At 52.3% G+C, this 24,535-nt stretch overlaps 2 protein-coding genes across 2 annotated transcripts in view; both read right to left on the reverse strand.

Annotated features, from left to right (window-relative positions):
* Positions 1-239: 239 nt before the first annotated feature.
* On the reverse strand, positions 240-9,934 carry PARP16 (poly(ADP-ribose) polymerase family member 16). Its single transcript, XM_075575329.1, has 7 exons — positions 9,717-9,934; positions 6,615-6,862; positions 4,876-5,013; positions 3,386-3,592; positions 2,562-2,733; positions 1,824-1,968; positions 240-595 (listed from the first exon to the last, which is right to left on the reverse strand). Exons 2-7 carry the CDS (start codon positions 6,765-6,767, stop codon positions 454-456), a joined length of 957 nt encoding a protein of 318 aa, XP_075431444.1. The 5' UTR covers positions 6,768-6,862; positions 9,717-9,934; the 3' UTR covers positions 240-453.
* Positions 9,935-21,071: 11,137 nt separating this feature from the next.
* The window catches only part of IGDCC3 (immunoglobulin superfamily DCC subclass member 3), a 65,732-nt gene continuing 62,268 nt past the window's right edge, over positions 21,072-24,535 (reverse strand). The window contains exons 13-14 of the mRNA XM_075575330.1: positions 23,965-24,172; positions 21,072-23,423 (exon numbers count right to left, since the gene is read on the reverse strand). Coding sequence (XP_075431445.1) covers positions 23,292-23,423; positions 23,965-24,172 — 340 coding nt within the window. The 3' untranslated portion in view covers positions 21,072-23,291. The remainder of the gene's footprint in view (positions 23,424-23,964; positions 24,173-24,535) is intronic.

The raw sequence follows: 24,535 nt of genomic DNA on the forward strand, positions 1-24,535 counted from the left end.
CTCACGAACCTGTTGCCAGATGTGGGGGGGGGGGGGGGAAAACCTCCCTGCTCCAGACATTAGTAACGCGAACGGAAAGGAGCTCATTACATCTGGGAAAATAAGCTAAACAATCCCATTATAGAACATTTAAACCAATGCCGGTTTGTTTTTCTCACGGTTTTTAAATTGCTCTTTTAAAATCTACTCATTTTATTCTTAATTACCCCTTTTAAAGAATCCTAAATAAAAACAAAAAATTGCTTTGCAAAGTCACCATTTTTAATCCCCTTGAAGCCAAAATCCTGCGGTGAATCCAAAGAACCGAAAAGTGAATTGAATGAGGGTCACCCAACTCCTGGAACGGATTGATGCCTACACCAGTTGGAGGCACCAAAGAGAGTTGAAAGTGCGTCGCCGTGTGAATGTTACACAATTAAGGCCTGTGGTACAGTCCAAAAACCCCGAGAGAGCTCAGCGCCTCCAGCCCAGGAGTCTGTTCCAGTGGTGAGTGAAGGCCGGAGAGCTGATCAGGCCGATGACGATTAGTAACAGCAGGTACAGGGTCATCAGGATGGCAAAACGATGCGTGGAAAAACAAGATGGCTGGCGGGATCTGCCAGAGAAACGGGAGAAAAGTTAAACACACACACAGGATGGAGTAGAGAGCAAGCAAAGTACCCAGCCAGCCACGAGCTGAAGGGATTAAAGGTGCAATACGGACGATGCAATAAAGTAAAAATACCATATTTAACCATTTGGTTAATAACACAGTCTAGTACACTTCATGTACACTCTCCAGGTGACCTAATCACATCTCTTGGGTCCCTTTCAGTCTTGTTTTCAATGCCCAGTCCTTCGGTGCACTCGAGACCTCTTTCCTCGTGTCAGCACCCGTGTGAACTGAGGAAAATCTTTCCTGTGTCTCACATGACACACTTTCACAGAGCTCTCATTAGGCAGGTGGAGACTAGTTAATTGAGTGGCTGCAATTAACTCTCTCTCGGCTGGATACTCAGAGCCCTAAGGCTGCTTTATTTAAAACAGAGATAAGTCCCTGTTACACCCAGGCTGTGCTGAAATGCTGTGTAATGCGGCAGGCACAAGCTTATAGGGTTCCATGTTAAAATGGACAAGAGGCAGTAAAGAGTGACACTGTGCTCATTTGCATGCCATTACCCATAATCCCTGGCTGCAGTGGAAGCATTGCATGGTAAGAGATAATGGGGAAGGGCAGACCTGCCGGAGACGTGGGAATGTGCTCACACGCGGGAGTTTTTATTTACTGAATAGCTTTTGAAACTTGGGGCCAGAATATTAGCGCTTCACACGTCACAACAATAAATAGCATTATGGCTTCCCTCCTCTGACATTCGGGACGGGAAGAGAGAACCCTGCCACGGTTACAAGGTCTCCCCGACCAGGGCAGAGGCGCAATTTGTCAGGCCCTTCAAAACATTCAACTTGTTAAAAACGTAACAAAATAAATATGCGCTTTACCACCTTGCAGGCTGCTCTAGCAGTGCGGGGGTTAACATGAAGTAGCCAAGGGGTGGCCAATTCCCGTGCTCAAGAACCACCAACAGGCCAGGGTATCCCTGCTTCAGCACAGGTGACTTCGACTGAGCCACCTGCGCTGAAGCAGGGATGTCCTCAAAACCTGGCCTGTTGGTGGCCTTTGAGGACTGGTTTGGCCCTCCCCTGCTGCAGCCCAGCACACAGTGCGAGTAATGTACGTTTGTCTCTGGGTGAGCAGACACATTGTACATCACACTGCAGGGTGACGTCTCCCTCCTGCGATGGATGAAGAGACCAGCGAGTCCAGCGGCTCAAGCTCTGCTCACCTCCTCTGTGGCTGCTTCTGAGAATACACCAGCAGGTATTTCACGCGCAGCAGCTGGTTATTTGTCACCACAAAATATTTCTGCGGCACATCTCCCCCCTCGCTGTTTCGGGCTCTGGCTCGCGTCCGGTCGATTTCGGAGGAATCTGCATGAAGAAGGGGGAAGATGTGTACACAGAACCAATGAAACCGCAAAACCCAAACACTCAAAATATTTCCCTACGGCTCCTGTGTTACCTCCGCTGCGCAGCGTCTCCAGCTGAGGTCTTCATCGCGTCAAGAAACATTGATCATCATGTTCACACAGACTAAATTATTGAGGTCCAGGTCTAAAATTCATGAGGCCTCTAATACAAGGGGCTCAACGTCAGTCCTCAAGCCCCCCCAACAGGTCAGGTTATACAAGCTTCAGTACAGGTGGCTGAATAAGAGGCACCTGTGCTAAAGCATTGACGGATTGAGCCACCTGTGCTGAAGCAGGGATATCCTGAAGACCTGTGATGGGGGCTTGAGGGCTAGAGTTGAGCCCCCCTGCTCGAAGATATCAGGCTCCGATTTTATGAATGTATCACAAGACCGTTTCAAACTCCCTCAGTCGTGTGTGATTTATACAACTCATTTAAACTTTAACAAGTAAAACTACTTCCACAATCGGAGAGACCAAACCCCCCTGTCTGCAACGCAGACTGCCCGCTCCCCAGAGAGCGGCCTTTCCCTCTCTGCATATCGCGGGGCTCACCTTTCTTCTTCGCTTGGCACTTGACGTCAGGGTGGTCTATCATTTCGCACACGGCTACGCAGCTTAGCGCTGGTCCCAGGACGCTTTGCGTCCAGCCCAGGCCGTGTGGGCTGTACAGAAGTGCCAGGCCCAGGTCACTGGTTAGGTAGGTGCCTTCCCCAAACAAGGAAGTCTGCAAGAGAAAGGAGGGATCCCACATTTGCACTGCGCCGCTGGTACATGGGATCTAATATTTGGATTCTCTTAAGACAGAAGGTCAGTAAAGACACAAAAAGACAAGTGTGATGCACTTTGTAGTTAAAATACACACATTTATTTTACGGTGCTAATTTCTATTGAAAGAAAGACGGGATTCATTTTAGCAGAACTCTCTCCCCGGCTTTCCAAGAATAAACACGGTACAGGCCTTTCTAATTTATGATGCATATACATGTTCCCAGTGTTCAGGAGATTCAGCGTTTTGGGACACTGTGTCACTACCTGCAAAGTGTGCCGTTAGGTACGGGTATATATAACCGAATAAAGAAGTAGAGAACCAAGTCTTACTTCCTAATCTCTCCCATGGCAGAGCACAATGAATGACTATGTATCTCCTGCTACCAGCAGTAAGTGCTCCCTGCATAGCAAGGACCATGCAGAACATGCCATGCGTGTGCACGCCGTGCTCCCCGCAGAACATGCAGTGCGTGTGCACGCCGTGCTCCCCGCAGAACATGCAGTGCTCCACGCAGAACATGCAGTGCGCGTGCACGCCGTGCTCCCGCAGAACATGTAGTGCGTGTGCATGCCAGGAGCCCTGGGCAGCAGCTGCGGTCAGACCTTACCTTGTTCAGGTGGCAGTGTAAGCCATTATGCAGTATGGAGTGGAAGTTTTCCAGCCGGCTGCCGTGCAGGGCGTACATCAGCTCCCTCTCCCCGCGGGTCTCCTGGAATTTGTCTCTCAGCTGCTTGCAGTAGTCTATTTCAAACAGGAAGTCAGGAGTTGGCAGAGCAACACTGGGAAAGCCTGTCAGTGCTTGGACTTCCTCATACTAAAAACAGCAAGGGATGCGCGGCCTTAACGTTCAAGGCTGCAGTTATATTGCCAATAAGGTTAGTACAGACGCTGCCTGCCCTGCTAATCAGACGCACACGTGTGGCTCAGGTCTCATTACAGAGACTGTGACTGAAACCAGCAGCACCGTGACAAAGGCCCAGGGTGTGGGACACGGAATCTGCCACCTTTATAACCACTGAACCGCCACACATTCTGCCTCCGATATTAATCCTGCGGTGAGGAGCTTTGCACCTGAAGATCTTTGCGGTGTCCTTAACGGGTCGCAAGTGACATTAAAAAAAGGCACAAGGAGCCAAATGCTGGAGATCTTCACGTGGCTCGTGGCACAGACCGCGGCACTGACCGACAGATCATTACATTGCATCTGCAGGAGAAAAGATTAGGCTTGGGTTCAGCAGTTTTTGGCCAGGCGTAACCGGGAGGGGGCGCACAAAATTTGGGCCGCAACTTATTAGTGGCCGCGGCGGGCTGCCGTTTTTCACCCACAACGGTTTGCTTTGTTCTTTATTTCCGAAATAATTCGAAAGCCATTGTTAGTAAAACAGATTAAACATACAGTAGCTAATATGCTTCAATTAATAGTTCCCCAAGGAAAACACATTGATTTTGCTAAAGCTGTAGATGTACTAAGCAGTTGCATTAGGGATGGGAGGGGGGGGTGAAACTTAAGCTAAGGACGCAAATTAGTAAATTGTTTAAATAAAAATTGTGGAACTGAACTTTTCACTGATAACTCGTGTGGTTTGGTTCAAAATACTTTTGATGAGACAAGTGGAGTCTGGGAGAGAGCGAGTTAGTATTTACTAGGTAATTAGAGTAGTCTTTATTGTAAAAACTATTTTAACCAGTTTCAAATGGCGCTGATAATTTTCACCACACGGTACATGTCATTAACAAAAAACATGGTCATTGTGAAACTTAACCCACAAAGATTACAGTTTCATTTCGTAGCTGTTAAAGGCGTCACAACACAGGTCAGCGTCGTCACACTGTCACCCTATGACACCCTTACTGGCGGTGACCATCTTAACCACAAACCAGCTCTCCCTTCTCTCTGAATGGTAACAGGATCCTCACCGGTCAGTGCCTTAGCACGGTGACAAGATCCAGAAGGTCTCAGGGTCACCTCACCCAAAAAAATGCCAATGTTAACCCACTGATAGAAGAGACCGATGTGTTGCCTCTAGCAGTGGAGGGGTTAGAACTGAGTTCTCCACGCTAGAAAAGGGAACATTGAAGCAGAGGAATGCAGCTCACCTTATCTTTTTTGAGGCTTTTAATGGTAAAAAGCTTCTCTGATAAAGTCCAGTCCAGAAGGGCCATACTTTTCTGGTCTCTCCCCGTGTTACTTTGGATTATTTCTTGCAGGCTGGGCAAACCGTTTGTGTCTGCAAGCTAACAACAAAACACAATGCTGCTCACACCATACCTGAATGATTATTGAGCGTGTACTCCCCTCCGAGACGCATTTAGATCTAAGCCCGTGTTCCCCAAATACAGCTTGCTGAAGGGTTCAATCCTTCAAAAAGGAACTAAATAAGATATTAAGATTTGTATTTAGCTTTTAACTAGCGTTTAACCCGCCTTTCAGAAATGTAAAGATGCCAACATAGGCTGCGGCCATGTTCGGGGAGACGGCGTGGAGGCGTGCGCGCGACGTCAGCCGCGTTTTAGTGGGAGCGTTTTCTGGCCGGGCTAGACGCGATGGGGAGGCGTGTCTGGGGCGTTACGGAGCTGGTTCGCCCTCATTGGGCAAATCGCTCAAGTGACCTGCCCATCGCGCCGTGGAATCAAATGTAACTGCTTCCTCGCGCTGTCGCACGCGCGGTCCATGGCTGCGATCATTGCTGTAAGGCATCCGCGCCGTCTCCCTGAACATGGCCGCAGCTTTCAAGGAAACGACACATTGGGTTTTTTTGTTTTTTTTTTACATAAGTAGAGAACATAGCGGCTTTAGAGCAAAAAAACAAAAACACTTTATAAATGCGGAAAGAGATTATTGCCGTTACCTTCCTTGTGTTAGTGACACTATCTGTATATTAGAACAGGGTCACTTTATCTGTATATTAGACCGAACCGTCCTGGGAAATCTTCCATCCAAAACACCTGGAAAGCCTTCTCAAATGACTTACTAAATGTATTACTGAGCACGGGCAAATCAATACAGACATGCGCAGAAAGCCTCACACTCAGGGCCACGCAGGCTAAATAAACATACTTCCAAAGTACACAAGAGGGAAAAAATACAGCTGTCTTTCCAGCAAATGGAAAAGGCTGAAGGAGCGGCTCAGTGAGTCAATACGCTGACAACAGTGACACGGAGCGTGACGCAGGGGAGCCGGGTTCTAATCCCGGCGTCGGCTGCTTGTGACCTTGGGCTAGTCACTTTATCTCCCTGTGCCTCAGGCACCAAAAACGGATTGATTTGGACTAGGGACTGCGCCTGTAACATCCCTGTGCGCTGCGCATTGCGCGCTATGCTGTAATTGTGACGCGCTTCCAGTCCCATTGGGAGAAAAGTGATACATGAAATAAACGCATTATTAAATGACGCCACACATTGTGCTCACAACCTCTCTGCCTTTCCTTATAGATCCCAAGCGCCACCCAACAGTTTCTACATTACCTAGCGTACCAGTGCTGTGTAAGTTTATGTTGCAACAGTTTCTGCATTTGTATTGTAATTCCATTGCGGGAACCGTATCCAAGCTGAAACGGAGACTAAGTTTCAAATCCCAGTCTCAGATCCTTATGACATTGGGCAAGTGGTATTATCCGCCTGTGCCGGGGGCACCAAAATTAGATTGCAGGGACTGTGTCTTGCCAAAAGTCCAAGGTTGGACCGAAACGCAGATCCTGTTTAAATACATAGATATTTTCCACCAGGACATCGGGACTGCCTGGATTTATTTGTTCCTACTGTACAATTCTATGTGCAGCTGTGTGTGTAATTAATACCCCCAGTGGTAACGCGCTGTAGAAAATGTTGGACTTACCAAGGCATCGAAGTCCTTATAATCGTCGCTGGCATAGAACGGAGGGAACGGTCGCAGGACGGAGTCCCGTTTGTAGCTTTTTAAAGCCGACATGAAGAGGCTGCATTTCAGATCAGCTGCCAGCAGATCCCTCGCTATGATCTGCTCGGTCATTTCTCTTTAGGCCCCGCTCGCACAGCGTGCTACACGACGTGCGCGCGCTTACGAGGTTATCCAGCGCCCTGAGGTCACGGGGCGTGATGGCAGCCCTGGGGTAAAGAGAAAAGTAGGGATACTGAGGCACCTCTCATAGTACTCCGACCACGAAACTTTTCCTCACACTTCTTTAGCTCTCGGCCTATTCACAGACTTCTGGACATCCTAATTGGGGTAAATGATGTGGGCCGGCGGCATGGGGTGAGGAGGCGCCGGCGGCATGGGGTGACGAACGGTTAGAGACATGGGTTGAGATGGGATCAGCGACATGAGGTGAGGGGGTATATGGTGTGGGACATCAGCATGTAGTGATGGTGTTCAGCTGCATGACAGTGGGAAGGGGGGGTCAGCGTGCCATGAGGTGGGGAGGGGGGGTCAGCGTGGCATGAGGTGGGGAGGGGGGGTCAGCGTGGCATGAGGTGGGGAGGGGGGGGTCAGCGTGGCATGAGGTGGGGAGGGGGGGGTCAGCGTGGCATGAGGTGGGGAGGGGGGGGTCAGCGTGGCATGAGGTGGGGAGGGGGGGTCAGCGTGGCATGAGGTGGGGAGGGGGGGGTCAGCGTGGCATGAGGTGGGGAGGGGGGGGTCAGCGTGGCATGAGGTGGGGAGGGGGGGGTCAGCGTGGCATGAGGTGGGGAGGGGGGGTCAGCGTGGCATGAGGTGGGGAGGGGGGGTCAGCGTGGCATGAGGTGGGGAGGGGGGGGTCAGCGTGGCATGAGGTGGGGAGGGGGGGGTCAGCGTGGCATGAGGTGGGGAGGGGGGGGTCAGCGTGGCATGAGGTGGGGAGGGGGGGTCAGCGTGGCATGAGGTGGGGAGGGGGGGGTCAGCGTGGCATGAGGTGGGGAGGGGGGGTCAGCGTGGCATGAGGTGGGGAGGGGGGGGTCAGCGTGGCATGAGGTGGGGAGGGGGGGGTCAGCGTGGCATGAGGTGGGGAGGGGGGGGTCAGCGTGGCATGAGGTGGGGAGGGGGGGGTCAGCGTGGCATGAGGTGGGGAGGGGGGGGGTCAGCGTGGCATGAGGTGGGGAGGGGGGGGTCAGCGTGGCATGAGGTGGGGAGGGGGGGGTCAGCGTGGCATGAGGTGGGGAGGGGGGGGTCAGCGTGGCATGAGGTGGGGAGGGGGGGGTCAGCGTGGCATGAGGTGGGGAGGGGGGGGTCAGCGTGGCATGAGGTGGGGAGGGGGGGGTCAGCGTGGCATGAGGTGGGGAGGGGGGTCAGCGTGGCATGAGGGGGGTCAGCGTGGCATGAGGGGGGTCAGCGTGGCATGAGGGGGGTCAGCGTGGCATGAGGGGGGTCAGCGTGGCATGAGGGGGGTCAGCGTGGCATGAGGGGGGTCAGCGTGGCATGAGGGGGGTCAGCGTGGCATGAGGGGGGTCAGCGTGGCATGAGGGGGGTCAGCGTGGCATGAGGGGGGTCAGCGTGGCATGAGGTGGGTCAGCGTGGCATGAGGGGGGTCAGCGTGGCATGAGGTGGGTCAGCGTGGCATGAGGTGGGGAGGGGGGTCAGCGTGGCATGAGGTGGGGAGGGGGGTCAGCGTGGCATGAGGTGGGGAGGGGGGTCAGCGTGGCATGAGGTGGGGAGGGGGGTCAGCGTGGCATGAGGTGGGGAGGGGGGTCAGCGTGGCATGAGGTGGGGAGGGGGGTCAGCGTGGCATGAGGTGGGGAGGGGGGTCAGCGTGGCATGAGGTGGGGAGGGGGGTCAGCGTGGCATGAGGTGGGGAGGGGGGTCAGCGTGGCATGAGGTGGGGAGGGGGGTCAGCGTGGCATGAGGTGGGGAGGGGGGTCAGCGTGGCATGAGGTGGGGAGGGGGGTCAGCGTGGCATGAGGTGGGGAGGGGGGTCAGCGTGGCATGAGGTGGGGAGGGGGGTCAGCGTGGCATGAGGTGGGGAGGGGGGTCAGCGTGGCATGAGGTGGGGAGGGGGGTCAGCGTGGCATGAGGTGGGGAGGGGGGTCAGCGTGGCATGAGGTGGGGAGGGGGGTCAGCGTGGCATGAGGTGGGGAGGGGGGTCAGCGTGGCATGAGGTGGGGAGGGGGGTCAGCGTGGCATGAGGTGGGGAGGGGGGTCAGCGTGGCATGAGGTGGGGAGGGGGGTCAGCGTGGCATGAGGTGGGGAGGGGGGTCAGCGTGGCATGAGGTGGGGAGGGGGGTCAGCGTGGCATGAGGTGGGGAGGGGGGTCAGCGTGGCATGAGGTGGGGAGGGGGGTCAGCGTGGCATGAGGTGGGGAGGGGGGTCAGCGTGGCATGAGGTGGGGAGGGGGGTCAGCGTGGCATGAGGTGGGGAGGGGGGTCAGCGTGGGATGAGGTGGGGAGGGGGGTCAGCGTGGCATGAGGTGGGGAGGGGGGTCAGCGTGGCATGAGGTGGGGAGGGGGGGGTCAGCGTGGCATGAGGTGGGGAGTGGGGGTCAGCGTGGCATGAGGTGGGGAGGGGGGGTCAGCGTGGCATGAGGTGGGGAGGGGGGGGTCAGCGTGGCATGAGGTGGGGAGGGGGGGGGTCAGCGTGGCATGAGGTGGAGGGGGGTCAGCGTGGCATGAGGTGAAGAGGGGGGTCAGCGTGGCATGAGGTGAAGAGAGGGGTCAGCGTGGCATGAGGTGAAGAGGGGGATCAGCGTGGCATGAGGTGGGGAGGGGTGGTCAGCGTGGCATGAGGTGGGGAGGGGGGGCAGTGGCATAAGGTGGGGAGGGGGGGGCAGTGGCATAAGGTGGGGAGGGGGGGGCAGTGGCATAAGGTGGGGAGGGGGGGGCAGTGGCATAAGGTGGGGAGGGGGGGGCAGTGGCATAAGGTGGGGAGGGGGGGGCAGTGGCATAAGGTGGGGAGGGGGGGGCAGTGGCATAAGGTGGGGGTTGCTAGCTGTACAATCCACCCTCTACTTCTTTCCTCCTCCCAGGAGACCCTCATTTATTGCCCCACACTCACCTCTTCTTCTCGCTGTCCTTCTTCTCCTCCTCTCCCTGTTCACACTCTGCTTCTAGTCTCTTCCGCTACCGCCCCAGCTGACGTGTCTCGCCCAGGCCCCAGCGCCCGGGCTGCCGGGCTGCCCACGGCCGTGCCTGCACATGGAAGTGACCCCGCTGTGGGTTACGAGACCCCGTGATACCGAAGAGGGCAGCCAGGAACTCAGAACATCACGTGCCAACCGGTCCCGGGCGCCGACTCACACACAGGCGGGAGGAAGCCACCTGCAGGGGGCCTGAGCAGCAGAGGATTCTGGGGGCTGTAGTTTTAGGCTCCAGCATTGAGTACTATGTAACAGTTAGAATAACACAATAACACTTACAATGAACTATATGTATAGATTATATTATTAAAATATATGTATTTATTTTAATATACTTATACACACACATACACAGACCCTTCAATTGTACCTATTTAGCATTTACAGTATGTTGGCACCAAAACCCCATTTCTAGGAATGTCTGATAATTAAAACGGGTTGGTGCTTAAAGCATTGACAGAACCGGCTGGTCACACAGGACCAGCAATCACCATTATTTTATGGACTTGTACAAAGTCCTGATCCTCAGCAGCTTGCAAGCTAACGCGCCATTTTGAATACCCTTCACGGCCATACTGTAAGGGGTTAACCTTCCCCGCACTCATTTATTCATTTTTATTGCACCCTTTCTCCTCGGGCGGTCAAGTTTTTCCGGCCTCCCCGAATTCACGCTGGCGCCCCTGCAAAAATATATATATATATTTTTTTTTAAATATCGACTCCAAACACGTCGGATTTTAGGGCGCGTTTTGGATTTTCGGACGCAGCAGATATCCCAAGGCTGCAGTGTAATGAGATTCCAGCCGGGCACAGGCGGGCGTTCCCTTTAACTTCGCCCGTCCCCGAGTTGCCGGTCGCGAAGAGGTTGGTTTTGAGATGGTACGAGTGGCGCTTTTCAGCGGGGAAGTGATTGATGGCTGGGGATGAATACAGGGGGGGTGTGGCTCAGCGCCCAGTTTCTGTAACTATGACAATGCGGCTTTTTTAGGGCTAACAAGAAAGAGGTTACCGCGGCTTATAAAGAGGCAGCTTTATGTCCACGTTGAAATTGGATCTGCTGCACTGCATGGTGATGCTGAGTATCTGTGCACCAATATGAATTCACTTTTAATATTAACTGCAAATTGTTGTCTCTGTACCAGGACAGGTTTTGCAGAGCCCCCTGGAAATGAACAGGTTAATTTATTTAGGTAATGAGTAGAGCGGCTCTGTGCGGGATATGCTCGTCCCGTTGCCTCTTAACGGCCATTAAAAAACGAGTGCAGGACAGAACAATGTTTGCGCACCCATTGTAAATTCTCATCCCCTTGCGTAACATATTCTACACCAGGGCTGGCCAACTCCAGTCCTCAAGGGCCACCAACAGCTCAGGTTTTCAGGATATCCCTGCTTCAGCACAGGTGGCTCAACCGGTGGCTCAGAAAGACTGAGCCACCTGTGCTGAAGCTGAAGACTGAGACACTGATTGAGCCACCTGTGCTGAAGCTGAAGACTGAGCCACTGATTGAGCCACCTGTGCTGAAGCTGAAGACTGAGCCACTGATTGAGCCACCTGTGCTGAAGCTGACGACTGAGCCACTGATTGAGCCACCTGTGCTGAAGCTGAAGACTGAGACACTGATTGAGCCACCTGTGCTGAAGCTGAAGACTGAGCCACTGATTGAGCCACCTGTGCTGAAGCAGGGATATCCTGAAAACCTGACGGTGTTCCTTGAGGACTGGAGTTGCTCACTCCTGCTATATAGCATCTATGGCATATACGTCACACGAGTGCTTAAAGGAGCGTTACATAGAGCTAGAGGAGGTGGATATAGTCTATCTTCAATTTAATATGGGGGGGCCACCTGTGCTGAAGCTGGGACTGATTGAGCCCCCTGTGCTGAAGCAACAATATCCTGAAAACCGGACCTGTTGGTAGCCATGAGGACTGGAGTTGGCCAGCCCTGATTTCTACTGTAATAACGTTTTACGTAAATCCCTTATTCTTTCAAACAGAACTTTATGATAATACAATAAAAAGTGGCGCTACTCCGCGCCTCCGCGTGCCACTACTCCACGCCTCCGCGTGCCACTACTCCGCGCCTCCGTGTGCCACTACTCCGCGCCTCCGCGTGCCACTACTCCGCGCCTCCGTGTGCCACTACTCCGCGCCTCCGCGTGCCACTACTCCGCGCCTCCGTGTGCCACTACTCCGCGCCTCCGCGTGCCACTACTCCGCGCCTCCGCGTGCCACTACTCCGCGCCTCCGTGTGCCACTACTCCGCGCCTCCGTGTGCCACTACTCCGCGCCTCCGCGTGCCACTACTCCGCGCCTCCGCGTGCCACTACTCCGCGCCTCCATGTGCCACTACTCCGCGCCTCCGCGTGCCACTACTCCGCGCCTCCGCGTGCCACTACTCCACGCCTCCGCGTGCCACTACTCCGCGCCTCCGCGTGCCACTACTCCGCGCCTCCGCGTGCCACTACTCCGCGCCTCCATGTGCCACTACTCCGCGCCTCCGTGTGCCACTACTCCGCGCCTCCGCGTGCCACTACTCCGCGCCTCCATGTGCCACTACTCCGCGCCTCCATGTGCCACTACTCCGCGCCTCCGCGTGCCACTACTCCGCGCCTCCGCGTGCCACTACTCCGCGCCTCCGCGTGCCACTACTCCGCGCCTCCGTGTGCCACTACTCCGCGCCTCCGTGTGCCACTACTCCGCGCCTCCGCGTGCCACTACTCCGCGTTTCCGCGTGCCACTACTCCGCGCCTCCGCGTGCCACTACTCCGCGCCTCCGCGTGCCACTACTCCGCGTTTCCGCGTGCCACTACTCCGCGCCTCCGCGTGCCACTACTCCGCGCCTCCGCGTGCCACTACTCCGCGCCTCCGCGTGCCACTACTCCGCGCCTCCGCGTGCCACTACTCCGCGCCTCCGCGTGCCACTACTCCGCGCCTCCGCGTGCCACTACTCCGCGCCTCCGCGTGCCACTACTCCGCGCCTCCGCGTGCCACTACTCCGCGCCTCCGCGTGCCACTACTCCGCGCCTCCGCGTGCCACTACTCCGCGCCTCCGCGTGCCACTACTCCGCGCCTCCATGTGCCACTACTCCGCGCCTCCATGTGCCACTACTCCGCGCCTCCGCGTGCCACTACTCCACGCCTCCGCGTGCCACTACTCCACGCCTCCGCGTGCCACTACTCCGCGCCTCCGCGTGCCACTACTCCGCGCCTCCGCGTGCCACTACTCCGCGCCTCCGCGTGCCACTACTCCACGCCTCCGCGTGCCACTACTCCACGCCTCCGCGTGCCACTACTCCGCGCCTCCGCGTGCCACTACTCCGCGCCTCCGCGTGCCACTACTTTGCGCCTCCGCGTGCCACTACTCCGCGCCTCCGCGTGCCACTACTCCGCGCCTCCGCGTGCCACTACTCCGCGCCTCCGCGTGCCACTACTCCGCGCCTCCGCGTGCCACTACTCCGCGCCTCCGCGTGCCACTACTCCGCGCCTCCGCGTGCCACTACTCCGCGCCTCCGCGTGCCACTACTCCGCGCCTCCGCGTGCCACTACTCCACGCCTCCGGGTGCCACTACTCCACGCCTCCGTGTGCCACTACTCCGCGCCTCCGTGTGCCACTACTCCGCGCCTCCGCGTGCCACTACTCCGCGCCTCCGCGTGCCACTACTCCACGCCTCCGCGTGCCACTACTCCGCGCCTCCGTGTGCCACTACTCCGCGCCTCCGCGTGCCACTATTCCGCGCCTCCGTGTGCCACTACTCCGCGCCTCCGTGTGCCACCACGCGTCCGGCCATCGCTGTATTCGTCTTTAAAAACAAGGAGAGTTTAAGCTACCCTCCTTACACAGGCGCGGCCTATCCACTCGGGACGGGGTGTTTGGAAGAGGGGGGTCGCGCACGCCAGCAGTGAAAGAGTCCTGTCTGGTCCCGCCCCCGTGGATGGGGCGGCTGATACATCTGGAGCCCGTTAAACTTTTAATACGGGGAGACGTGGATGGCTTTGAACGTGGAACCCCCTGGCTCCCCGACACGGAATCCCTCTGATCTTGTAAAGATCTGGAGGTTGCACAAGTCAAAAGACAGCTGTGCACAATCCAGCGTTATTCCCACGTTATCTGGGAGCGCGTACCGCGCCGTTAACCTCTTCACTGCCAGCGAAACATCCCTAGCAGCGCCAGGGAGTCCGCAGTGTCACCGTTACCGGTTTATTATATGTCTCGCTTTAAGAACTGGAGACCTGCTTTAAACATAAACCTGTCTTCTCTTTACTCACAATATAAACCAGGGGCGGCCAGCTGCAGTCCTCAAGGGGCCGCCAACAGGTCAAGTTTTCAGGAAATCCCTGCTTCAGCACGGGCGGCTCAATCAGGCCCAGCTTCAGCTTAGGCGGCTCAATCAGTGGCTCAGTCTTTGACTGAGCCACTGATTGAGCCACCTGTGCTGAAGCAGGGAAAACCTGCCCTGTTGGAAGCCCTTGAGGACTGGAGTTGCCCATATATAAATATACTATAAAGCTTTTAAATATGGCCTGGAAATTCCTAGAGCGCTGTCCCCTTGTTTAAAAGGATGTTTGTCTTTTACATAAGCAGTGTTACTGCTTTTTATAGCATTCCTCCCCCGTGTGTCAGGGAGATGAAACCTCATTATTAGTATGTATGTGTGTATATGTATGTATGTATACGTACGTATATGTATATGTATGTTTATCTTTATTTATATAGCTGAACTTTTCAAAGCCAGAAGGGCTAATGTCCCTTAAAGGTGCAGACCAGGCAATATCCTACGGGTGTTTTTTTGTTTGTTTTTTTAATAAATCCGTTCTGTACAATGGGAAAATACATGTAGCATTTATTTATTTTTTAAACTCTAAATTACATTTTTAATGTATTATTATGTAACAAGCCTTTTTTGTTTCTATAGCAGCCATTTACAAAGTCACATCCCCTTCCTCTCTTGAAACAGGCTCTGGCACAACCCTTTTTGAGCCCCACCCTCTCTCTAGCAGTGCACCAATTATATCTAGTGACTGCCTGGTCACATAATCTTCCCCCACAGAACTTTGCATCTTCGGTCCTCTTCCTTTGCACTGACAGCCATTTAGTGAACCCCCAAGCCTAACCTTCGCCGATCGATCGGCAACTTAGCTAATTCCTTACCATTGCATGGATTGTATTGATGCACATATTAAATGGGGGAAAAACAAACACCATTTTTTTTTAAATGGCAGCTTGTATGGCTGCGTTAACGCGTACAGTGGCAAGCTTTGCCCATACACTCCCACTGAGTATACTGACAGTATTCCTGCACCGCACCCCACATGCACACTGTGTGCACTCGTCAGGAATTGTCTGCTCCTACAGTACACCCCTCGTAAATCTTCCCCCTTTATTACAGCGCCATAAAGCCGCCCGTAAAACCCCATGACAGCGTTTATTTCTGCGCGATCAGTTAGGCGGCGCAGGTTTCATGTTACGAGCGCCTTTATCTCTTATACATGATCCGATTTCTTCATATGGGCATGAAACCCCCGAGACGTCCTTGTTCAGCACCCTCTGCGCACACACAGGGCGGCGCCGCGTAGAGCGGGGCGCTCAACTCCAGGCCTCAAGCCCCCCCACCCCCCCTTCCCCAAACAGGTCAGGTTTTCAGGATATCCCTGCTTCAGCATAGGTGGCACAATCAGAGGCTCAGTCTTCACATGTACACAGATACACACACATAACACAGTCATACACATCACACACACTGTCAGATTTCCCATTAGGCCCGGGCCTAAGGCGACAAAATTTGGGGGCTGCAAAAATGTCCGCCTCCATTCGCATTTGCCGCACTCTCGGGCCAATCAGACCTAATGGGAAGGGACTTACCTGCGCCGGCCGCCCCCGTTCTGCCGCCCTGCTTCTCCTTCAAAATGGAGCGTCAGATGACGGCGTGGAAATCACACGGTATCTCGTTTCCATGGCAATCGTTATGTCAAATTACGTCATGATGCCGTGTTGCCATGGTAACGACGCCATCTCGTTGGCGGCATCATTTGATGCTGTATTGGGAAGGAGAAGCAGGGCGGCAGAACGGAGGCGGCAAAACGGAGGCGGCGGAACGGAGGCGGCGGGCGCAGGCGGCAGAACGGAGGCGGCGGAACGGAGGCGGCGGAACGGAGGCGGCGGGCGCAGGCGGCGGAACGGAGGCGGCAGAACGGAGGCGGCGGAACGGAGGCGGCGGAACGGAGGCGGCGGAACGGAGGCGGCGGAACGGAGGCGGCGGATTTGTAAATCCTCCACTGATCACACATCACACACACACACAATACACATCATACACACACGCACACATCATACAGACACATACACACAATACACACACATACACATCAGACACACACATAATACACACAGACACAATCATACCTCTCCCACACACACAGACCTACACATCACACACACACGCACATACACATCACACACACGCACATACACATCACACACACACGCACATACACATCACACACACACAATACACACACATACACATCAGACACACACATAATACACACAGACACAATCATACCTCTCCCACACACACAGACCTACACATCACACACACACGCACATACACATCACACACACACGCACATACACATCACACACACACGCACACATCATACAGACACACACACACAATACACACACATACACATCAGACACACACATAATACACACAGACACAATCATACCTCTCCCACACACACAGACCTACACATCACACGCACATACACATCACACACGCACATACACATCACACACACACGCACACATCATACAGACACACACACACAATACACACACATACACATCAGACACACACATAATACACACAGACACAATCATACCTCTCCCACACACACAGACCTACACATCACACACACACGCACACATCATACAGACACACACACACGCACACATCATACAGACACACACACATAACACACACACACATACACATCAGACACACACATAATACACACAGACACAATCATACCTCTCCCACACACACAGACCTACACATCACACACACACGCACATACACATCACACACACGCACATACACACCACACACACACGCACACATCATACAGACACACACATACAATACACACACATACACATCAGACACACACATAATACACACAGACACAATCATACCTCTCCCACACACACAGACCTACACATCACACACACACGCACATACACATCACACACACACGCACATACACATCACACACACACGCACACATCATACAGACACACACACACAATACACACACATACACATCAGACACACACATAATACACACAGGCACAATCATACCTCTCCCACACACACAGACCTACACATCACACACACACGCACATACACATCACACACACACATCATACAGAGACACACACACAAAATACACACATACACATCAGACACACACATAATACACACAGACACAATCATATCTCTCCCACACACACAGACCTACACATCACACACACGCACATACACATTACACATCATACAGACACACACACAATACACAATATACACATAATACACACAAACACAGTCATACCTCTACCACACACACAGACCTATACAACACACACACACACACACACACACACACACACACACACACACACACACACACACACATCACACACAGACCTACACATCAGACACACACAGACACACAATAAAGACACAGCGCAGTAGTGTAGAACTAGATCTATTTTATTTTCAATTACAAGTAGCCACAGGCTAAAATCTAAGCGGGACATTGTACAAACTGTATTTCTTATCCATTCAGTTCTAACAACCACAAGTCCGATGTGATCCTGAATATCCAGACAGATTTAGTAAGCCCCGCCACCACCACAGGGGCCCTGACGCGTTCCACAGCGGGGGAGCTAAACACAGCTACTAGGACATTCACCTGGAACACGCATTTATAATGTTCCCTTTAATGATGGGGACAGGACTGTCCCCAAACAATGGGATCAGCTGACATTCAAGTGCCTTATTGTCATTGTGATTACACCAGTTACCTTTACAAGCACTGAAGAGGTTAAAAGGTGTGTTCAATACTTATTTTAAAAAAAAATTGCTACAGCCCGTCTGATAAAAAAAACAAAACATCTTTTTGGCGGGTCACATTTAAGATGGCTGCCTCAGCATGGCTTCCCTTTCTCAACCATGAAGAAGTAGATGATGAGAAGTGAATACATTTCCACTTCCAGCATGGGGTTACAGCACAGAAGACACCCTGCTCCTTAGTGACTTGTACATCTGAGTATGTACACACACCAGCTACAGCCTGATATATATATATATATATATATATATATAACAATCAAACGCCCATCTGATGAAGGTCCCATAGCTCACCGAACCGTTGATATAATTTCTGGATCACAATACAGTTTATTCTCTTCATGTGCTGCCCGCTCTGTGCTGCCCGCTCTGTGCTGCCCGCGCTGTGCTGCCCGCGCTGTGCTGCCTGCGCTGTGCTGCCCGCGCTGTGCTGCCAGCGCTGTGCTGCCAGCGTTGTGCTGCCACCCCAGGCCCCCCCATATTAAATTGAAGATAGACTATATCCACCTCCTCTAGCTCTATGTAACGCTCCTTTAAGCACTCGTGTGACGTATATGCCATAGATGCTATATAGCAGGAGTGAGCAACTCCAGTCCTCAAGGAACACCGTCAGGTTTTCAGGATACCCCTGCTTCAGCGCAGGGGACTATCAGTCCCAGCTTCAGCACAGGTGGCTCAATCAGTCCCAGCTTCAGCAAAGGTGGCTCAATCAGTCCCAGCTTCAGCACAGGTGGCTCAATCAGTGGCTCAGTCGACTGAGCCACTGATTGAGCCACCTGTGCTGAAGCAGAAATATCCAGAAAACCTGACCTGTTGGTGGCTCCTGCGGACGAGTTGATCACCCCTGCTATATAGTATCTATGGCATATACGTCACACGAGTGCCTAAAGCAGCTAGAAGAGGTGGATATAGTCTATCTTCAATTTAATGTGGGGGGCAAGGTGTGGGCTGACAGCGCCGGCGCTAAGGTAACGACATCTGACTCTTCTTAACGCTTTCACTGCCAAACGGGCCATCAACACATCGCAAAGCGATACATTGTGTCCCTTCTGGCAGCAGAGGGGTTAAAGGGACAGGGGCAATTGAATCCTTTATCGCCCTAACCCAGCATTAGCGCCCTATAACTGCAGTGGTTAGCTGTAATTACGGGGTGGAAGCAGTAGTCATGGTAACCTATGTAGGGCGATGGGTAACTGAATATAAACACCCGCGGGCAGGAGGAAGACCTCCAAAATCCAGCACCCTGCTTCTGTAGCAGCGCACAGTGCGATGGGATGAGGGAGACACAGGTGTACAAACACACACACGGACACACAACTTCCAGGGCTCCTGTTCCCTGCATCACAAAGCTCTCTGAACCCCGAGATAAGCTGGGGGGGAGCGGTAACCGCACGTAACCAGCGCCGGGCGCCAGAAACTCAGTAAACTCAGTCGGGGGTTTCATCGAGTCCGTAAAACCAACCGTTGCCCACTGTATACAGCAGGGGTCTCAAACTCAGTCCTCAAGGGCCACCAACAGGCCAGGTTATATGGATATCTCTGCTTCAGCACAGGTGGCTCAATCAGTCCCTGCTTCAGCATAGGCGGCCCAGAGGCTCAGTCTTCAATTGAGCCCCTGATTGAGCCACCTGTGCTGAAGCAGGGGTATTCTGAAAACCTGGCCTTTTGGTGGCCCTTGTGGACTGAGTTTGAGACCCCTGGTATACAGCATGTGCCCCCCTCTGAAAGCATTACTGAGATACACAAGACATCTGGCTATAACACCCACACACAGACAGAATAGGGGCTGGTGTTAACCCTTTACTGCCAGAGAAGGCTGCCATGTAGGGTGCTCTTACTACTTGGCTGTTTATCTCCTCTTATTAACCCCTGTGCTGCCAGATGAGATAAGCAGTGTTGCTTTGAAATGCTGACTGCTCTGGCACTGAAGGGGTTAAGGAGAGGCACAACCCCCACTACTCCCCAGGACTAGCTCAGCCCCTCCTGTTTTTATTAACCCCCCCCCCCCAGGGATAACGGGACTAAAAATAGCAGCCTCAGAGCGTAGCCATTTTCGGCTGAGTTTTGCAGCTCAGCGCATGTTAGCCCAAGAAAGAGATCAAACAATAATTAAAACAGACGCGATCTTTCGCCTCCGGACGGACAGAAGGACAGAAGGACAGACGGACAGGCGGCCGCGGGTACGAGCTACGAAAGCAAAAATCAGCAATAATAACAACAATTCCATTTGTATTTAAAAAAAAAAATATCGAAAAGAACTGAGGTAGAAGTTTGCGTTCAGAGTTTGGAAGTGCGTCGCGTTCAGAGTTTGGAAGTGCGTCGCGTTCAGTTTGGAAGTGCGTCGCGTTCAGTTTGGAAGTGCGTCGCGTTCAGAGTTTGGAAGTGCGTCGCGTTCAGAGTTTGGAAGTGCGTCGCGTTCAGAGTTTGGAAGTGCGTCGCGTTCAGAGAGTTTCACGGGCAATCTGCGACACGACAACACTTGTTAGGAGCCAAATAATGAGATTTGTTCTCAAACTGTACGATCGGCTTCAATATGTCGGCACTTCACACGGGGCCGTGGTTACACGAGATGAGCCCCAGAGCGGCCTTTAAGGAACTATCCGTGCAATATCCTGCATGTTTTATAAATCTGTTCTGTTCATCTCTTAATATCATTTTAATTAGTGTTATTATACTGAGCATCCTGTGCTTTCTACAGCAGGTTTATCCCACCTCACCAGCAGTGCAAGATCTTTGCAACACTTTCCTGTTTGTGATCATGTGTTGCCAATATTCCCAGCAGTTTGAGCTGCAAACTGTAACAATAGATAATGTTACCTTAGTAATATGAGGATACATTGTAGCTGCTGAGTTACACTAACTGGAGGATTGATTGAAACTGAAAGGCAGCCATTTAGTGAAGCCTGGGAAGCAGGATTTTTGCTGATCGATCGCGGGAGAACGAATCGACCGACAGCTTAGGCAATTAGTTTTCAATTAAAGTAATCACAAGCTGCATATATTAAAAACCCCAAAAATATTTTCATTTTTAAAGGTCCACTGATTGGACCATCTGTGCTGAAGCAGGGATATCCTGAAAACCTGAACTGACTGGAATTGCCCCCCACCCCACCCCCCTCCCCCCGGCATAGAGGGTGCAATCTTTGTCCATAACACAGAGCATAATTTTTCAGTTTGAGTCACTTTGCTCCGGATGCAAATGTTTGCGATGAGTTAGGCCGCGCGTATAGTGCCCGCGACCGGCGATGGTACGTGTGACGTCACCCGTCGCCGCTAGCGAAAGTTATATTTCGCTTTGCGGCGGCGGCGCGGGCGTACTGGCATTTGATTGGTTCAGGGGCTGTCACATGAGGCGACAGCCCTTGAAAAATCAAATATTTCCAGCTTCCAAAGTTCGCGAGGCAACGTCGCTCCGTCGCATTCTCGCCGTAGCACTTACTATAAGTGCACGCGGCGGCGGCAATGTATTTGTTTTTGGGCGACGTCGCCCGTCGCGGGCACTATACGCACGGCCTTAGTCTGATCTTACATTTGATGCAGATCTCTTGGGAACATCGAATCCTGATGTAACCCACGCAAACAGGAATAACTGCACCGTGGTGGCAGTAACGTGGTTTTAATCTCGTTATGATATTGTGCTACCTCCACACCTACTGTAGCACCTGTATCTTCTCCCTAAAATACTCACTGCAGCAGAGGGAGAGAAATTGGTGTAAAACTCCCTGCAACATTGACGAAAAGTAACGCAATTTGAATTGTTCCATTTGTGACACTTTCCCCAGATGTGTCTTTGTGTCAGTGCATCACTTTGCACCTATTCCTCGTCCCCCCTCCTGCTTTTAATCACCCAGGTTCTGACATATTAAAGAAACGTACGTCCGTGTCATCTCATTCTCATTATTTGGTTCTTTGTAACAAATGGTGTTGGTTTTTTCAGCTGAACCCTAAAAAAAAAAAAAATTAATACAAAAACCTTAACACGGGGACACCCCCAGTGTAGGGCAGGTGTCAGTACTGGGCACGCACGAGGGAAACAAATTCTACTTCTAAACCAGTGTTTTTCAATCAGGGTTCCTAGGTACCCTTGGGTTCTGCGGGCGTCCTTAAATGGTTCCATGCAATGTTCAGTTCATTTGAAAATTGTAACAAATACAAAAGAATTTACAATGCATCTGATCTCAAACTTGCTATTAGAGAGGGTTGGGGTTCCTTACAATGCATCTGATCTCAGACATACTATTAGAGAGGGTTGGGGTTCCTTACAATGCATCTGATCTCAGACGCACTATTAGAGAGGGTTGGGGGTTCCTTACAATGCATCTGATCTCAGACGCATTATTAGAGAGGGTTGGGGTTCCTTACAATGCATCTGATCTCAGAGGCGCTATTAGAGAGGGTTGGGGTTCCTTACAATGCATCTGATCTCAGACATACTATTAGCGAGGGTTGGGGTTCCTTACAATGCATCTGATCTCAGACGCACTATTAGAGAGGGTTGGGGGTTCCTTACAATGCATCTGATCTCAGACATACTATTAGAGAGGGTCGGGGTTCCTTACAACGCATCTGATCTCAGACGCACTATTAGAGAGGGTTGGGGTTCCTTACAATGCATCTGATCTCAGACGTGCTATTAGAGAGGGTTGGGGTTCCTTACAATGCATCTGATCTCAGACACGCTATTAGAGAGGGTTGGGGTTCCTTACAATGCATCTAATTACAGACACGCTATTAGAGAGGGTCGGGGTTCCTTACAATGCATCTGATCTCAGGCATGCAATTAGAGAGGGTTGGGGTTCTGCAGAATTTCACAATATAATTATAGGGTTCCTTAACCAAAACAAGGTTGGAAACCACATTCATCCCGGTTGAGGTAGGTTAGGAGTTGAGGAGGACGTCACATTGGACTCCATTTTACACAGTTTATATCTTTCTTGTTTCTCTTCATTAACAGTCAAAGAGCAAATAAAAAATAAAAAATATGACCAGCCTATGGAAGGAGGAAACTCTCTGTAACGTCCAAGGGGCCTTAAGAATTATCGGTGGGAAGGAGAACAAACGTTTAAGCATCATTCAGCGTTTGCCGTCAGAAAGCTTAAAAGCGGGCGGTTTTCGCTCGGTGGCTGTGAGACAGATTGCCAGTCACAGCCTCCTGAGGGTTCAAAGCTTTAAGTGCCAAATTTTCAAGTAGAAAAGAAAAACAATATAAAAAAAAGACAAAACACTATCAAAAAGCTGCCGGAAAAAATGCCGGGTTTACAAAATGGAGACCTGAGATTGTGTAGAGAACTCTGCCAGGCGTGTCCGACTGGAGCTACGAGGATGCGGTGTGAGTTCACATTTAGAGAGAGGTTGGACGTTCAGTCCCCAGGTGCGGGTGGAAGGTATGGGGCGCGGGGGCACGGAGGGTCTTCTTCAGCAAAGCTGAGTTCATCAGCGGTGATAGTGGACACCTGCGTCTGGTCCAGAGAAGGAGCGGGGACAGCGCCACACTGGGGGGGTGAGGGGGAGGAAAGAAAAGGGATCGAGTTAACCCTGTTAATGCCAGATGGGCCTGATGTGCAGTACTTAGTTTCACTTTATAATGCAGCTGCTTTGTCTATAGAGAGGTGAAACTAGAAGGTGCAGAAAGGGGGTTGAATTATTGAGTTGTTAATGCAGCGTTCTTTCTTTAATCCAATTCCTGACCCTCCCGCCAATTTGTCACTAATTATGTTAATATAAATAAAACTGTGTTACACTGTGTATTACACCTACTTTCTATTAAATATGACGCCTGCAATAATATTTAGCACGGTGACAGCCGGTGCAAATTTCATTGAAAATTCCTTGTTTCCCCAGGATGGACACGTTTCAGTTGTTATTCTCCTTGGGATAGGGAAATATGGCTGCCAGCAGCTTCTTTGACTGCAATCCAATCCTTAATGGATCCTTAGTTCCAAGTAATGCTGCGACTAATCTTACAGTCCAGATTTGGGTAAAAAAAAAGTGGAATTTCACAATGACTACAAATAAATAAAAAGCGCCCCTCACCGTGGCCCCCGCGTCTGTCTGCGAAGAGGGGCGGGGGCAAAGACGCTCCATCTCATTCAGGTCGCTCTCTTTCCCCCCGATTCCTGGCACCTCGTCGTCTCTCTGGGCGGCACCATTCGGACCGGGCACGTCCGAGCCTGCCCTGCTTCCCGCCCTGGAGCCCTGCGGAGCGGGCAGCTGCTCTCGCCCCGTCTTACACTTCATGAGCCTGTGGGCAGCAGGAAGACGGGAGTAAGAGAAGCGTATCAGACTGGGCAGTGTTGGCCACATATTGCAGCCAAGAGCTGCTCACCTTAGCATGACCACCTGTCCCCCCAGTTTAACTCATTCAATGATGAGATTATTGGTCTTGTGTTTCCCCAGTTTATGGGAAGGTTTGTGCTAAGAAATGTGCTTTATTCTAATGTTTTCTTCCACTAACACAAAGAGTAAACTATTCCACATACAGGATCATTCCCAATCAGACCAAAGAGGTTCCCAACTGGAAGGGTCCTACTCCGTGTCCCGTCGTTCTCTATGGAATCAGGTCGATCTCCCGTCTCGTAGCAATCATCCCACTTCAGGAGCAATT

The sequence above is a fragment of the Ascaphus truei genome, chromosome 18 (assembly GCF_040206685.1).
Source record: "Ascaphus truei isolate aAscTru1 chromosome 18, aAscTru1.hap1, whole genome shotgun sequence".
Lineage (NCBI taxonomy): Eukaryota > Metazoa > Chordata > Amphibia > Anura > Ascaphidae > Ascaphus > Ascaphus truei.

Bases quoted from the DNA above. Each gene is read 5' to 3' on its own strand.
- PARP16 (XM_075575329.1), bottom strand. From the start codon at position 6,767: ATGACCGAGCAGATCATAGCGAGGGATCTGCTGGCAGCTGATCTGAAA. The intron at 5,014-6,614 runs GTAAGTCCAACA...TTTTGTTGTTAG, and splicing joins ATAAGGACTTCGATGCCTTG to CTTGCAGACACAAACGGTTT. The intron at 596-1,823 runs GTGAGCAGAGCT...TTTCTCTGGCAG, and splicing joins CAGAAGCAGCCACAGAGGAG to ATCCCGCCAGCCATCTTGTT.